Here is a 17282-nt window from a genome sequence, read left to right on the forward strand (position 1 = left end):
GTCTACTTCAATGTAATGAAGCTAAATTACTATGCATCCGCTGTTCATGATTGCCTTTGACATTTAAACAAATGGCAGAAATTTGACATCGTGTTTGAGGCCACCAACATTTCAATTTGTATACATATGGTGACAAACAGATCTCTCCATAACACTGAGGTGGACGTTTAGAAAACAAATTTGGGCTCATGTGACGTTACTTTCAGCATTACAAGTGTTGCATCCACTTATACAGGCAGGATAGAAACTCCAGCTGGATGTATTCTTTTATATAGAACCATATTTTCTATCTTCCCTGCCCATCCATCTACATTTTACAGCATCTTTATCTTGTTTATGGTTGCAAGGGGCTTGTACTTATCCTAGCTGCCAGTGGCCAAGAGGCAGGCTACACCCTTAACAAGTCGGCAATTCATCACAGATGTAATACACAAAGACAGACTATCATGCCCACTGTTACTGTTACCTGCAGATACTTTAGAATAAGCTCAAATGCATGCACCTTGGCACTTGATGGATCACAGCTAATTAGCTAATAGACACCAGGTCCTAAAGATGATGGGATGGGGGGAAAAAAAGCATGACAAAAAGGAGATTTCTTAGTTTCTCACAAAAAAAAACCTACAAAAAAAATCAAACCCAGCATTCTTTTTTTAAGATTTTGGCTCTACTGGCCAAAAACACCGTGATGCTGGGTTTCCAGGCAGAATACCAATGCAGTCCGTTCTCCACAATTCTATTTAATTAAGTTATTGTTATTGCCGACAGCCACTGTTGCCAACAATACCGATGTTGTTGTGTTGTTAGAAGGTTGTTAAAGGTTGTTAAATTTTTATACTTTTCACCATGCGTTGTGCTGGAAGGGATTGCTCAGCAAAATCTTTCTTTAGTGTATAAATCCAACTGGGCCATCCAGTCAGAGACCTGGATAGTGCATTGAATTTAAATTAAAAGTGCCACAGTATTGCGGCACACAAGGTTTCTACATGTCTAAAAAGTCAAATATAAAGTTACAGTATATATTTCTTGACTCACTAGTAAATGGTTGTTTTTCTAGGCCACTATCCGGGATTGTATATTGAATGCCTGTGCTTGTGAGTGCCACTTTGTGATTCACCATAGGCTGGCCACAGGAATTAACACAAGGAAATGGAGACATGAAAGGTCAGCCTGTCATGTTCTCCACGGTAGCACAGCTCTCAGAGCAGCTCTCTGTAGACGGGCACTGCTTGACAGACCAATCAATGACTGAGCTTATGATTGACACGTGGAATTCGAAGTGCTGCAGAATAGCTGGTTTCATGTATAGCCACGAAACCTTAAGAAGGCTGGATACCAAGCTGTGTGTGTTATCTTATGCTCTTTTAGTTGTCACATAGGAGGAGAAGGGTTTCTTCTTTTGCTAGCTGAAGTCCTGCAGAGAACACTGTGTGCTCTGCAGGTGATAACAGCTGTTTACTTTACCCAGGGTGGCATTGCAGATAACTTTTCTGACAATGTGATGCTCGCATGAATGAAGGAGACATCTGATCAGACATAAACAGTGTACTTAATGCGTTTGGCGTATTTAGTGCCATGTTACTGGCCTTGAAATTTGATGTAATTCCATACCCGCTACTCTTTTTTTTTTTTTTTTTTTTTGGATCAAGGATGAATGCATTTATAAAATCACTACCAGTTGTATGTCATTTTGAGCAATCTCTGCTTTTCTCTGGAAAAGTGTAGTTTTTCCAATTGGTTGTTGATTTACTTTAAGAAAATGATCAAACTCTGATCCCATCATGTACGTGTAAAGCCAGTCCAAAGAAAAATCCATCCCTGACATCAACAAGCCTACCATCCTTTTAAAGTTGTTTTCCGAGCCGCAACCTTCTCCCGGGGTGTGTTTTACCTCTAAATGATTACCATTCTCAGCACCACAGCAGCTTCATAAAGATTATAGCACAAAGAAATTTCTGTTGGAGTTAATTGGTGAAACTTTCACAAACAGATGTTCCCTGCCTGGCCACAAATAAAGTCGCTCACTGCGATAACATTGTGATTACAGGGCGAGGGAGAGATAATGCCGTGGTGTGTTTTGTCGGAAATTCATTGTTTTCATTACTAACCAGTTAGTGCAGCTAAGGGAGTCAGAACACTGAGCAAAGTCTTCTGCGGCACATTCCAAAGATCAATGGGGTTAATGTCTGGACTCTGCGGTGGCCAATCAATGTATGAAAATTATGTCTCATGCTCCCTGAGCCACTTTATAACAATTTGAGTCTTGTAATATGCACTTGCCATCAGGTAAAAATAAAATCTATTGATGGAAAAACCTGGTCACCCAGTGTACTCTGGTTGTCAGCTAACCTAATTTCTTAGCCACATAACATTGTTGAACGTAGACATGACCAAGTGAAGAAACCACAGTTCATATCACTGCCCCCTCAGGCTTGCACAGCAGACATTAGTCATGATAGGTGCAGTACCTCCCCAGTTGCTCTTCTTATCCTGGGGTGCCCATCACTCTGGAACAGGGTAAATATGGCTTCATCAGACCACTTGACCTTTTTTTTCATTGCTCCAGAGTCCAATCTTTATGCTCCTCGGCAAGTTGAAGCCTTTTTTTATTAGCCTCAGAGAGAAGTGTTTTTTTTTTTTGCGTCTACACAGCTTGAGTTTTCTCCACATTGTGCTTGTGGAAATGGTTTTATTTGATTTCACCAAACGTTTAATGGATGTCTGACCATGACCGTTCAAGATTTCCTACTCGAAGATGATGGCTCACCACAATCCTTTCAGGGTTTTATTAGTCTCCTCGACCATTTTGTTTGCTTGATGAAGACCAATAATTTGACCCTTTTGCCACACAAAACACAATTCTTTGCCACAGTTACAGGATGTATCTTCTAACATTGTTGTTGAAGAAATGAGGGGCAGCTCACTGCATCATCTAGGGTTAAATAGCTTTGCCTGCTGAAACATGTTAGTCACATAGATGTGATAAGCCAGGAGCTGACATCTTTTTAATCGTTTATTTTGTTGGTGTTGTTTTTTGGCCAGGCAGACTATTATTGATATACTAAAGTAGTGACCTGGAATTCTATCAGATTTTAAATTCCACTTTAACTGCAAGTCATATTGAATGATCTTTTTTTCCTCAATATAATTTAAAGTGAAACTTGGAAAAATTTACCACAGATGTTGCAATCAGTTTTTCCAATATACATTAGTTATTAGTACAAAGTCTTTGACATGGTGTAAGACTGCAAAGGTAAGTCAAACCTTCCAGGCTTAAAAATGTCCACGGTGGTCCAAAGAATGCACACCAAAAAGAGAAAAAACAAACATGATCCAAAAGTTTGCAGAGCTCTGATTCTTTTATATATTTCTCTTCATAGGGAACAAAACAGGTCTTACTTTACATAGCCACAGGATGCCATTTTCTTATTCCTCAACCCCCAAGAGACAGCAAAAACAAAAAAAAATCCCCAACATTCTGAATTACACCCCTTTTAAATTATCAGCCTATACCACCTCTAATTCCAAAGGGGTGAAAAACCCTCAACACTAAACACACAATCTAAAATCTAAACAACATTCCTAAATATCTCCCCTCCCTCTCAACCAGTGTGGATTCCCCCAATGAGGCTGATTGAGAACACCAGGTCCTAATCAGCACTGCTCATGGGCGCGCTTCCATGGCAACACAGGACCAGGTGACCTCAAAAAGAAGGAGAAAAGAATCAACACAAATCTTAAACATTAAGTTAACACATCACCAAGTTTAAACCGTGTGGAAACAGAAAAACCCACATTAAATCAGAATATAAAAAAATACAAACATACACATGTTAGTGAGGGGAAAATACATCCCTCACACATGGCAATACATTTTTAGGTATTGTTTGATACTGTTAGATTTTGTGCACAAAAATGTAAGGATTTGATTTATTTTCCATCATTATACTTTGCAATTAGTTAAAGGACAACAGCCGAACTGAGGTGGAAAACTACCCTTATTAACCTTTTTAGTTGGCTGGTCACAGTTCAAGAGCCTTTGTAGTAATTAATTCTGCGGGCCACTTCCCATGAGAGTCCTCAGAGTAGAAGTCCTCCCTTCCACAGCTCCATTCGTTGGTTGTGTTAAGTGGGTTGACTTCGTAGGTTCTGTTGTTTCCAAAAGCCGTGGCGTGCGTACGAATTAAATTCATGAAACTTGCCCTCCCCGTCATCTAGCTCAAAGCAGGAATCCTATGTCTCAAGATTGTTGAAATAGACAGCTGACATCCTAAAAGCTGATCACAGAAGACCTGGATCAGTAGATTTCTGTAGAAGCACAGAAACTTAGATTTTCTTTTTATCACAGAGAGAATAACTCAATGATACTTCTGCAGAGCTCTGTTTACACAGAGTCTTAGCCAAACTGAGCTTCATCTGTGAAATGTTAAGTGTTTAAACCACTGCTGTCCAGTGTTTCAGTATCATCTGTTTGCAGTTATTGCAACACTTATGTGCACAAACAACTTAATTACTAAAGTGCTCTAATGTTGGTTTATAATATTTCTTGTCTTCGACATTTTGCACGATATTTATTGTGAAATATGAAACTCCTCCTGAATGTTCTCCGGTTATGATGTCTCCTTCACTCATTCCTTCGGTTTCAGTCAGCCAATTTATAATGCGCAGTAATCATGCATCCTAATCACCCCAAAACAGCTTAGAATTAGATCAAAATATGCTATCCGTGTTAAAGATAAATTATACTTAAAAAACATTACATATATGCAGACATTATTAAATCTTAAACACTCAGAATCCGTCATTAAGCAGCGTACATATCATTCAGCACCACTGACTCTTCTTGTTACAATAAACAAGCCTTTTGGGTACAAATCATGTTTAAAGTTTTGCATATTTACTAGTAACTGCTCGTTTGAGTCATTTACTATTTATTCTCAAAAATACTGAAAAATACTTTGGCCTACATTGTCCTGTATTTAGAAGGAACAAATCAGATCTTCTTATGATGAGCACAGAAGTGTGTGTGAAGGTAAGCTAATTTTATCAGCTCCCCAGAGGAACCATTCCAGCTATAACACTCGCTGGTGCTTGGCAAGATGTGTAAACGAACGGTAATTAATTGTGATTAAAAAAGCATGTCGCTTTTGAAACATGTGTGACAAATCAGGCAGTTTTTTTCTGAAGAGGTTTATGCCGTATTGGAATCTATACCTTCCAAGCTAATAGAAAGTGAGTTATACCTGCTGCGTCCAGCTAAAAATACACCTGTCTCAATCATGAAAACACATTAATATATATGTGTATATATATTTAAAAAAATGCAGTGTAAGTGTTGTGCAACCTTGACAATAAGGCATTTTTCTTACCTCCTGCTGATGTGGGCAGCTCTTGATAGAACTACTCAGATGTGACTTTGTGTGGTATCACAGAGAATGTCCATCCATTTCTTTTTTCTAACCGCTGTTGTAATCTGTAATTTCACCTGCACTGCTCGGCACTAATGACCACTTCAAATCCATTACACTTTTGTGTGGGCCATTATGATAATTGGCTGTAATGTGGTGTTGAGATGTAACCAAGCTGCGATGAACTGTGTGAGAAAATGTTCCCCCCTCCGAAAAAGGCGGCAGCTGCTGCAGATTCAGTAGTCTATTGTGCATTGTCTCGGGAGTCCACAACTGTGACTGAGATAAAACCTTGGCCGTGACAAATTTCATAGAATCAATGGGTCACGTATTGTACAGGGACAGCATATGCAGCCATTCTGTCTATGTATTTAATGTTTGTTTGTTTGCTAATGTATTTATTTAAACTATTCCCATAATAGTGTTTTGATACTGGCTCTGTCCACACTGTCTTTTATCCTTTCACGCTTCTATGAAACTAGAGACTTTAAAAGAACACTAATCAATATATTTATATAAACAGTGACTTAAATGTGTAATGATAGAGGGGTCGCTTGAAGAATAATCTAATTTTGTAGTTCAGAACAAGTTAAAATATATAATATATGATATAAGATATTTTTATTTTCTGTTTATATTTCATCTTGTTTTGATTCCCTCGTTACCAGATGCAGCAGGCAGGCTATTTTGATAGATTAATCCACCCATAAAGTTTGTGGTCAAAATATAGTGCGACACATTACTATAATAAAAAAAGAAAGAAATTAGAACTATTTTATTTCCATCAGTAGATAGCAGAGACAAAAGCAGAACTACATGGAGAGTTAATGTCGGACATAGATATGAACAATGATCAGCCACAACAACAAAACCACTGACATGTACCACCTACTTAAACACTGTTGCAGACCAAGCACACCTCCACATGGCAACAGCGTCCCTCGACAGCAACAGCCTCCCCCAGTAATACAGCACTTCAAAAGCCGCTCAGGTACAGCTTCAGGTACAGCTTCAGGAACATGACGTGACAAAGCCTCCAAACCCCTCTGACTTGTATTAATTGCGTATCCAAGGTTTGCTACCCTGATACACGGAGCCGCACAGGACTAAGAGGATGGATTATCAGTATCCCTGTTACAGACAAACTCAGTGTGCTCCAACATGTCACAGATTGCGCAACAACAGAAGAGGGGCTTGAGGATTTGGCTTTGAGCATAATTTTGCAAGAAAATTGTGAGGTGATTTGCATTCGCCAGATGCATTGTTACCTTAAAGTAAGCATTACACAGAAAAAAATCTGCTAATTTATCTAGAATTTAATGAGTTTGGAAGCTTGATTAAATCAAATAACGGTGTTTGAATGCTAGTATCATCATCATGGGTAGCAGATGGTCAGAAATTTTATTCTTATTTCTGATGCGTCGAAGAGGTCAGAGTGGAAACAAGTGCAAGAGGAGAATGCAAAAGGGCTGTAAACCCCACAGACTGGGTTTTGTAATCATAATAATTTTTTTAGACTTACTCAGTAGGACATGTAGGACATCATTGAGCAATACATGTTCTTTGTATTGAGGTGTAGAGAGGTATTTGGGTAGGTAGCTATATAAGTGAAGTATAGACAACTGAAACACAGAACATATTTGCTTCTAAAATACACATGTAATTGTAGAAGAGAACACTGTTTAAACATGATGAAACATTGATTGATAAGAAAATACAATACTAGTGACTCTATAAGGGCGTTGTTTTTATTGGGAAGAAACTTCACATATCCCATAGCCAACAACAATAAATCTGTGAAGTTTCTTCCCAATGAAAGCAATGCCCTTATAGAGTCACTAGTATTGTATTTTCTTATCAATCAATGTTTCATCATGTTTAAAGAGTGTTCTCTTCTACAATTACATGTGTATTTTAGAAGCAAATATGTTCTGTATTTTCTTATCAATCAATGTGACTGACTTCATGTTTAAACAGTGTTCTATTCTGCACTTACACAGATTCTCTTTTTTTGTTTCTAATTGAACCATAAATGTAGGAAATCATGTCGTCATATCAAAGCATATCTATATATGAATACAATAAACTCTGTCAGGGTAACCCTCTGTGTGAGATGACTGGACAAAAACTAATGCTTTTTTTTCTTTCATTTCTTAACCCAGAATTCTTTCTGGAGCTGCTGGAGAACACAGAGAGGTCTCTGAATGAGATGTTTGTGAGGACTTACGGCAAGCCTTACATGCAGAACTCAGAGGTCTTTGAGAACCTGTTTGCTGAGCTGAAGCGCTATTACACAGGAGGGAATGTTAACCTGGAAGAAATGCTCAATGACTTCTGGTCACGGCTGCTGGAGCGTATGTTCACGTTGCTCAACTCCCAGTATGTCATTACTGAGGACTATCTGGAGTGTATCAGCAAGTACACCGACCAGCTCAAGCCTTTTGGAGACGTGCCCAGGAAGCTCAAGGCTCAGATTACCCGTGCATTCATCGCTGCACGGACATTTGTCCAAGGGCTCTCCGTTGGCCGGGAAGTGGCCCAGAGAGTCTCTAAGGTAAAAATCCTAACCATTTTAATAGCATTTTGAAATAATAATAATAATAATAAATGGTCAATGAGCAACAACCCACCCAAGCCCCACAGGCACAGATTCTATACTGAAGCTGATTTTATTTGCTGATTCTTAATGGAAATTTTTTTAACATTTGACTTCAGGTAAATACAACCCGAAACTAATTATAACAAGCCAGAAGACGTATTTGGTTTGTGTTTCAGTTGTAAACTTTCTATCTTTCTATTTTCCCCAAGACACTGTTTCTGACAAATAAAGGCACTCTTGATACATGTATGTATCAGGGCTCTCTTGATACATACATCAGGAAATGTGGGGCTCAGAGCAGCTCGATCAGTCACTGTCAAGAAAACAGTGTCGAGAGGTGTGCGGATTGAACAGGAGAGATGTCCAGACACTGAAAGAGGAGAGAAAAGACATTTCTGCTAACAGTGTTTATTGCTCTCTCGCCTAATATTTGTTCACGGAGTGCACACTAGCCATTAATCATGCTGCCGCTGTCGTTTTCCGTTTGAAGCAATGTAAAGTTAATGCAGCTTCTGCAGTATAGCACATAGCCTGGGGAGTGCGTGTTGCTCTGATCATGTACAAAGTTAGATTAAAGGAGAAGCAAAAGGCTAAGGCTTGGATTTAGTCACACTCAACAACAACAAAGCTGCTTCTGCATGCTGTCATAGGGCTTGAGAGAAGCACCGATTCAGTCCACTGCAAGCCACAGTGGTTTTTTTTCCTTTCCTGTAATCAGTTTGATTCAATTATCAACCCTATGATAAATATTTATAGATCCCCTGTACAGTATAACCAGAAGCCAGTGAAAATATAGTAACCCTCAATCATCAGAGAACCAGAGAAAAGGGAGAAGCAAAAGACGCTGCAATTCTCAACTAAATCCAGCATTAATTTTTCTGCCTGTCCTCTCCACAGTGCACTCAATGAACTTTAAACTTGTTTCCATCTCTTCGGCCCCGCCCCTTCCCAGTAATAGTGGTTAGGCTCATTTAGAAGTCACAGAGGATGTCTTATTAGTACGTGTTTATTGGGTTACACCGCGTGTTTCTCACAAGCCAACATGTCCCGGCTTCACCTCTTGACATTTCAGTGGGACCTGCGATGAGGTCATGTGTCTGAGACTGCAGCCCTTTGATCCCCAGGGTATAAACTCATCATGACAGATTGAGTGTAAGCATAATGAAATGAGACACCCAGCTAGAGGTGTCTGTTTCAGAGCGCCTCTAAGATGTAGCATCCTTGCAATATATTTCATTGAAGTAGTTGATGTAGAACTTTGTTTCCTTTTTTGCAGGGGAAGAGATTAAACACACACCCCAGCGGAGCTTGGAAGAAACTCTAGGACAGTTCAAACATATTCCAAACGAATAGTTTTGTTCGTTTGAAGTAGATTAAGTTTAATCGTATATAAATACGAATTATATAAATAGATAGAATCATATAAGGTCACAGTCGAAAAGAATATTTCTGTTTTCTGAATATGTTAACTGCAGTCAGACGTAGACAATATGAAAACAACATCCTTTGTTTGTCCTCTTGTTTCTTTGAGAGCCCTAGTAACCACTAATTGGACACATCCATTTTGTTAAATGAGAAGATTGCAATACTTTACTGTAAGAAGTCAAAGCGTTTAATTAGATTAGCCATGTAACTGCATTTCTATTCTTAAATAATTGGAAAGTGCTTGCAAAAAAAAAAAAAAAAAGATAAAAATTTTATACATCATAATATCTTTGAGCAAGTGCACTGGATCGTAATGATAAAAATAAGAACCCTGGAAGAGTGAATGGAGAGGGGCTTAAACCTGAGAGCAGGGCATAGTTTTGAGATAAAGCAGAGCATATTTACATGCACGCAGGAACTTTTGGAGTGTTAGGGCAGAGTTTTTAGGGTAATCAGTGCAGTATTTGAGCTTTTGAACAAGGAATACTAATCTCAAATTGAAAAAAAAGTGCTCCTGGTAAAAGATAGTAATATGCCTCCATAGATATCCATCAAGTATTAGTTCTCTTGCTCAGTGGCAAGTTGTGAGGATCTGTGAAGCTTCAAGCCCACAGGTTTCATCTGGAAAGAATGAATTCTAATATATATTCAAGTAGTTAGTTAACTTTCACCTTAAAATAGATCCTTTTTATGTAAGTAAAAAATTTGGAAATATGGAAGGCAAAAATATAAATTTTGAGGTAAACACCTCAGCTGAATAGAAGAAAATGCTTGACTATCAAAATTAAACTTCCCCAGTTTGTTCTAATAATTGTGATACAGTTATTAGTTGTATGGCACCCCTAATTTCACCTCTTAATAGATGTAAAATCTTAAAAATGTAGCAAAAGGGTGCCATAGTGTACGTGTTGCCCTCAAGCAGGCAAAGTCACGTAATCTTTTTCTCAAAAAGCACAGAGTAAGGCAATAAAAGGCTCTTTATCACAATCAGCACATTCATTTAGCACTGGCTTTTGTCCAAAGCAAATTGCAATAAGTGCATTCACGCTGAACACAACAAGAGCCAAATGTCGTCCAAACTTATTTGTCCATCTCTTCCAAAGAAACAACAAAAAATCATAATAAATGTTGTTTTTTTGTTTTTTTTAAATCAAACTAACAAGACTATAGCAAGTATCAAAGCGGGATCATCTTAAAAGACAAGTTTTCAAAGAGAAAGCTGCTGAATAAAGCTCCTATTGTTGCTTCATGAAAAAAAGCCCATTAGCTATAACCCCAGAGCTTTCATGTCGAACATCTCAACAAGACCTCTGAGTGCACGCATTTGGGTGTTGAGAGCAATAAAAGTGAGACTGTTGAGTGCTGTCCTCTTCTCAGATCTGGTATAACAAAATCCATTTTTGTATTTTAGTATATTGTTGCTTGACAAGTTTACAGACTGCAAAGTGGAGGTGAGATTTTGCGTTGCATACCTCCACATCCTTCTAGTTTGGCTTGGCTTTAACCATCTGATTATGTAGAACTTTTTTAGAACTGCCTCCACCCAAATAAAGTCCCAAGACTCAGTTGCTCACGCAAGCCAAAATGACCTTTAATTGCATTTGAAGATTTTGACACCTCTTGTCGTCATGAGAGCAGTTGTGTGTAAAAATGGCATCCATTAAGGTGACCGTAATGTTACAAAAACAATGTATTATAGCCATTACCGTGATTATTTCTAATTCAAAACAAGTGATTCTAATGCCTTAAACCCAACTATGAAGTAACTAATGTGTTTCAGTAAGTGATACTTTAAACCGAATGTTTTTAAAGTGGAAAAAAAAAAGCATCCCTATGTTGGTCTTGAAGACGCAAATAATTGGAATATCTGCTCGTAACCTACCTATCCAACTACATCCAATTTCGGCTCGTAACCTCTCTGTCCAAGTACCCCTCCTACCTCCGTACAAAGATTTTGTGGCTGGTTAAAGTAAAAACTTGAGAATGATGCTTGCTCTGATGGTGAAGGACTCATATGACTCATATGACTCATTCCCTTCCCTCCTGCTGCTTGTAGGGGTGTCATTTCACAGGATGCCATTCATATTTGTGATTTTTCTCATGATTAGTCTGTTCCCTAAAAAGACTAAATATATTCAAATCTAGATATTGTTGTTGTTACGATTATAATTTCGTATTAGAAATTTGACAAGCATCATAATCTGCAAATTGTGTTATGGGGAGCTTTGCATTTGAATTTTTCTGTTTCCGATTCAAACAGTTTCAAAATAGAATATGACTCACCACGAAAGTTTCGACAGTTCTTAGTAAAACATTTCTTCGAAAATAATGTTTTTTCCCAACTGAGATTCTTTCAGTTCTTGTTTAGGGGATTTTCATCAATTCCATCTGCAAATGAATAAATGAAGGAGTGAATAAATGAATAAATAAAAGATACTTCACTGAGCCCTGAGGGGAAATTATATTGTTGCAATAATATCATATAAACAAACGATAGTCAATCAGTTGTTCTTATAAGCAGTCATTGTGTAGGGATGTTGCTGTGGGCAGGAACGACCACCTGTGCTCTTCTTTGCTTAAAGACGCTGAAGAAGCCTCTGACTGAACACACTCAGTTGTTTGCGGCTACTAAATACTAAATACGGCAACGATCGATGCTTGCTGTCAGAACAGCGCTCGTGCACCTTCGTGCTCGTGGCGCGTTCATGTACTCTAGAGGCGTGGCTTCGGGGGGAAAGTGAAGAAAAGGGTTGGGACTTTTGACCTGTGTATTTTCAAAATGCAGCTTCGCTGGACTCAAAATCCAGGATCTCCTACCCTACCTTTAAACATCTCAATAATACTTAATCACCAAATGGAAATCAAATAGTTGCAGCAGAAATCTTTAAATAGATAATAATAAGGAGAAAAGAATAAGTGTCATTCTAAGTCATTATGTAAAGCTGTTATTATTAACAGGAATTACCTCCTGTACTGGCTCTTTTTGCATTCAACCTGAAGAAGCCTCTGATTACCAAAAAAGCCCTGCTTTTTGCTTTCTTCTTTCAGCTCTCCTGCTTTGTGGTCACCAGTTTTTATTTTTCAAAGTTTAGAGTGCTAAGCAAGTGCTTAGCAGCCCCCTGGCTGCGGATCATTATGATTTAAAGGGTCAGACTTTTATTGAGCTGGGATTATGCATCTACAGGCATATAGGCAGCAATGAGGGATCATCATTTTATCCTCCTCTTACATTTACATTAAGTATACATTAAACATTTACACACAGGATTTTTTATAGCACCTTTGTTCTAATAAAACTGGTTTGACATGAACAATTTAGCGATGTCTGAGCTCATCTCATTGTTTCTAAGTTTGGGTGTGTATTTTGCAATGTCTGTTTGAAACCCGATGAGACTTTTCCCTCTTTATGTGATAAGTCGTTTCAATGCGCATCTTGTCTGAATGCTCATAGCAGAAATGAAAGGATTTCTTAAGGTCACGTGTGAAGTTACAGTGAATGTAGTCGAGAAAGTACAAAATTGTCAAATGACACTCTTACAAGTCAAAAATGGATAAATAAAATTAGTAAAAGACAGACCACGATTACAATTGCCACAGACCTTTGTGGGGCTCTCCAGACACTGATGACTGTTGTAACACTCTGTGTCCTTGCAGGTAAGCAGCACTCCAGCTTGTATACGAGCGCTGACAAAGATGCTGTACTGCCCTTTTTGTCAGGGCATGCCAGCAGTAAAACCATGTAAGAATTACTGCCTTAATGTGATGAAGGGGTGCCTGGCCAATCAAGCTGATCTGGATCCAGAATGGAACCAATACATAGGTAAGTCTCCTCAAGCAGAATTTAAGCAATTTTCTTTTAACTTGGCTCTGCTGTTATGTCATTCTCCTTTGTACCAATTAGATGCGTTACAGTATTAATGCCTGGGTGAATGGCTCTGTAGTGTGATCAAACTGAATTAATGGATGTGGTGGATATGGAAATAAAATCGCAGAGAGCACGTTACATAATCAGAGCACTCACAAAAGTGAGACTTGTAGATTCAATTTTCATTTCGACACTACCTGTGTATACTGCCTCACGCAGTGTCACCATTAATTCCAAAACAGAAAATGACATATTTTGCTTTGAAACCGTACCAATAATAGTACGAGTTGAATAATCTTTTAAGCTGTCTGGTCTGTACCAGCAAACTACGACAGTGAGCTGGAAGGCGCACACTTTGGTGTTGATTGGGTGACTTTACCGAAATCTGCAAAGCTTTAAGTAACACAGATATAGCTTGACATTGTTGACACTTTTATGTGCTGCTCATGAATAAGTGAGCACCTAAGTGTTGAAATCCAGGGGCTTTGGGATTAATGCTTTATGGAGGCAAAGAATGAACATGGCAGTAACTGAATATTTAAATACCACTTGATTGAACAAATTAAATATTTAAACATGCAAATTCCTTTATGTGTTTAACACTATAGTAAAATCAATTTCACATGAATCTTTTACTAATCTTGTTTTCATCAATGAAATTAGAAAAAATGTCTCAAAATGGCAAAAGATTTTATTTTAAACTATTCTTAGAGATGTTACATCTTGTGTTGTGTTGTTAACATAATTTGACAACATCTCCGTCATTGACTTACATTTGGCCCTTGGATAGGAAGATGCTGTATTTGTCATTCTTCTATCAACATTTCCTGCTTGAAAAGATTTTATTCATAGGATTCTGCTCTCCTGCTGGGCTAAATGGTGACTGGTAATAGGAGAGAACTGCATTGCAGGGAGTGTCAAGTTTTCTGAGAAGTTCACCGCAAAACTTACCTTACACACAAACAATACAAATATAAATGCAATATTTACTGAATATCTGATAGAATGCCACATGACTCCTGCTGTCAGTTAGATAGGCTCATTATGTTGGACTGAACTAAAGGTGCAATACTGAAAACACGACTTGGCTGTTGTGATCAGAAAGAAGGTTGTTCGATATGGCAAAAAATAGAAAAGCAAGATTTATATTGCCCTCTCCTGCTCAGACATTACTACCACAAAGTCAAGAACAGTCATCTTCTTAACAGGGAAGACCCAGGACTAAATGGACTGATTTCAGCCTAATGGAATAACATTTAAAAGGTAAATGATTTCCCAAACATGTGACCCAAAAAAATGATTCTGCAAAATATGTTTAAAAAATGAAGAATGAAGGTGACATTCAGATTTCAAAGAGGAAAAGTAAAATGATTGTAGCTCCCAATGGAAATGTGTTAATTATATTACCTGGTGGGAAATTGGATGGATGTGTCATATTATATTTTCACAACACCAAAATACAAAAACACGCTTTCCAGGAAGGTAAACAAAGGAAATCCGAATCTCTTATTTATTGAGGCTGCCTGGTGATGATTGTGGAAAGAAATATGTTAAACACTGCAGGATATAATAAGCACAAAGATACAGTTTCACTTTTGTACCAAAACATACATATTCAGTATCCTGATTACAAGTAAAATATAATTACCTGACACTATATTCTCCCCAAATCACCTATAAGAGGGAAGTGGATTGACTTGGTTAATATGGTGTATGTAACCTTCTCACATTGATTACTGATGTATAGAATTATAGCGTTACGGCCTAATTGGGTCTCTTTAATAAAGAGCCCCTGCTTTAAGGAATTGAATTGTAGGGGACAGCAAGTCCTTCTTTACAAGGCATTGTAATTGTATAGTAAATGCAGTGCATGATAAGAAGTGACTCACTCTCTTGCAGAGTCATCCAAAAATGATGTAATCAACTCCTTCATAAAATGCAACAAAAAAAAAAACAGCATTTTGAACAAGGACAGTGGGGAGGTTCATGTCTCGGTGAAAGACCCTCTTTTTTTCTTTTTTTCTTGCGAAAATAAACATTAAAAGGCTCTCATTTTTTTTCATGCGTGCCAGAGACTGAATAAAACATTTTTTATGCATTTACATATTTGAATGACTTATTCAGCACAGATTCAGCACTAACCCGTATCCAAACAAATGTGAAACGGGCAGACTCTCGCATCATGTGAAATCATCACTTGTTGGTTTACAGTGGCAGCGATCCGAATGATAACACGGATCAGAAGTGTGTGTTTACAGTAAATGTTGCTGGTAACTTCAAATTCGTCTTTTCACTTGTGTGTTGACTAAATCTCTCACTCATACTCTGTGTCCTGATCTAGCACCACTGCTGAGGATTCTCCAGAGACTGCTGCTTAGAGCGTCAGCACAGTTTTGAGATTGAGAGATTTGGTCAACTAAAGCCTTGAGCTTGTTTCAATCGGAAATACACAACGTTATCAAGATTTAATCTCCGAAAAGAAAGATGGAAATGTGTTACAAAAAATTTCGATGAATAGTTTATGTTTGTCTGTAACACCTTAAGACCTGCGCTCAGAAAAACCTTGGTACATTTTTGCACCCTTTTACTGAGAAGGTCGAATGTTACAAGCAGCTCTGAGAACTTTTCAGCTTTCTGTGGGTTTAATCAGTCTTGCTTGCTTCTCTCTCTTCCTGTAATCTCTCACTGACTCGACAATGTAGACATCAGACCTCTGTGGGGATGGACCATCTGTTGCAGAACTCATTGTTCCTCTTGTGACTGAAAATAGTTAATGGCTCTGGCTGTATGTTTGAGGCTATTGCCTTGTTATAGAATAGATTTGGGACAAAACAGATTCTGCTACTGCTTCATGGAGAGTTAAAGAGCATCCCAGTCGGTTTTTTTAGCTCTCACACAGTTTTGCGCATCACACACAAAAAAAAAAACTCGACGAGAGCTCTCATATTTCAGCTTTTTGTTTAGCTCATTAATTGCGAGGTAGCAAATTAACACACTAAACAGAGTCAGCTCAGTTTTGGCGACATAGTGCAATTGTATATAGGTCCAATTGATGAAGGTTTTGGTGCTCTTCCTCTTGAGAAATGTTTGGTTTTTTTTTGGCCTGCCTGTGTCCTGTCCCGATAAATCTGGCACTCAGTAATTTAACACTGTAAATGTTGTGCAAATTAACTTGTGTAAGTTCAGGTTCTGTGTGAGTCTTTGCATCCTGTCAGTGGTAGCGAAGGTAATGCTTACAATTTATACTTAAATGGAACTTACGACATCATTGTAATTACACAGGCACTGCTTTTTCCAAATCTTTGACACCTTTTGATTGATTTTTTTCTAAACTATTTTTTTTTTCCTATAAAAGGCAACTTCAAATTAATCACGCAGAGACATAGAATTTGAGAACTGCTGTTATTACACAAAGTCCTCAGTAGAGATGTAGAGTTGGTTCCTAATGAAAAATATATATATTTTCTGTTTTAAAATGTCATCGAGGTTATGGGGAATTTATCAAAGTTTTTGTCTTCGGCTTAATGATTTGAAGATCATTTTAAAGTAGATCGGGGACAATTGTACTTGGTTTCCCAACCGACGGAAAACAACTCATTGCGACTTTTTCTGACTATGCATCGAAGTGGCCTCATGCATTCATTCGAATGAATTTGGAACCGATCTGTTTCGTACTTGATCCAGAGACACAAGCGTCTCTGCGTTTAACAAGCGCATGGTGAGCAGCTGCAGTGTAGCAGCAGACAGGATGAGACTGACAGATGTCAGCTTGAGTTAGCCTTCCTTAAAAATAAGGGTGTAGTGGGATACACACACATTGATGATATTTGCCAAATTGTCCTTTTAGATGCAGCTTACAATATGCTCACTTTGTGTGTCAAAATCTGGAAACATCGCCCTGAGCTGAATAGAAAAAGCCTTATTTGGGGTGATTTGATGCAAAACATCTGAGCTAGTTTTCTTAAACCGTGATTTTTCCAAAGGG

General features: G+C 38.1%; 1 protein-coding gene across 2 annotated transcripts in view; it reads left to right on the forward strand.

Moving 5' to 3' along the window:
- Positions 1-17282, forward strand: part of LOC142396630 (glypican-6-like) — an 81271-nt gene that overhangs the window by 24993 nt on the left and 38996 nt on the right. For both annotated transcript variants that reach the window (XM_075479571.1, XM_075479572.1), the window contains exons 3-4: positions 7571-7962; positions 13087-13252. In XM_075479571.1, coding sequence (XP_075335686.1) covers positions 7571-7962; positions 13087-13252 — 558 coding nt within the window. The remainder of the gene's footprint in view (positions 1-7570; positions 7963-13086; positions 13253-17282) is intronic.

This window comes from Odontesthes bonariensis, chromosome 12 (assembly GCF_027942865.1).
Source record: "Odontesthes bonariensis isolate fOdoBon6 chromosome 12, fOdoBon6.hap1, whole genome shotgun sequence".
In the NCBI taxonomy this organism is placed as follows: domain Eukaryota; kingdom Metazoa; phylum Chordata; class Actinopteri; order Atheriniformes; family Atherinopsidae; genus Odontesthes; species Odontesthes bonariensis.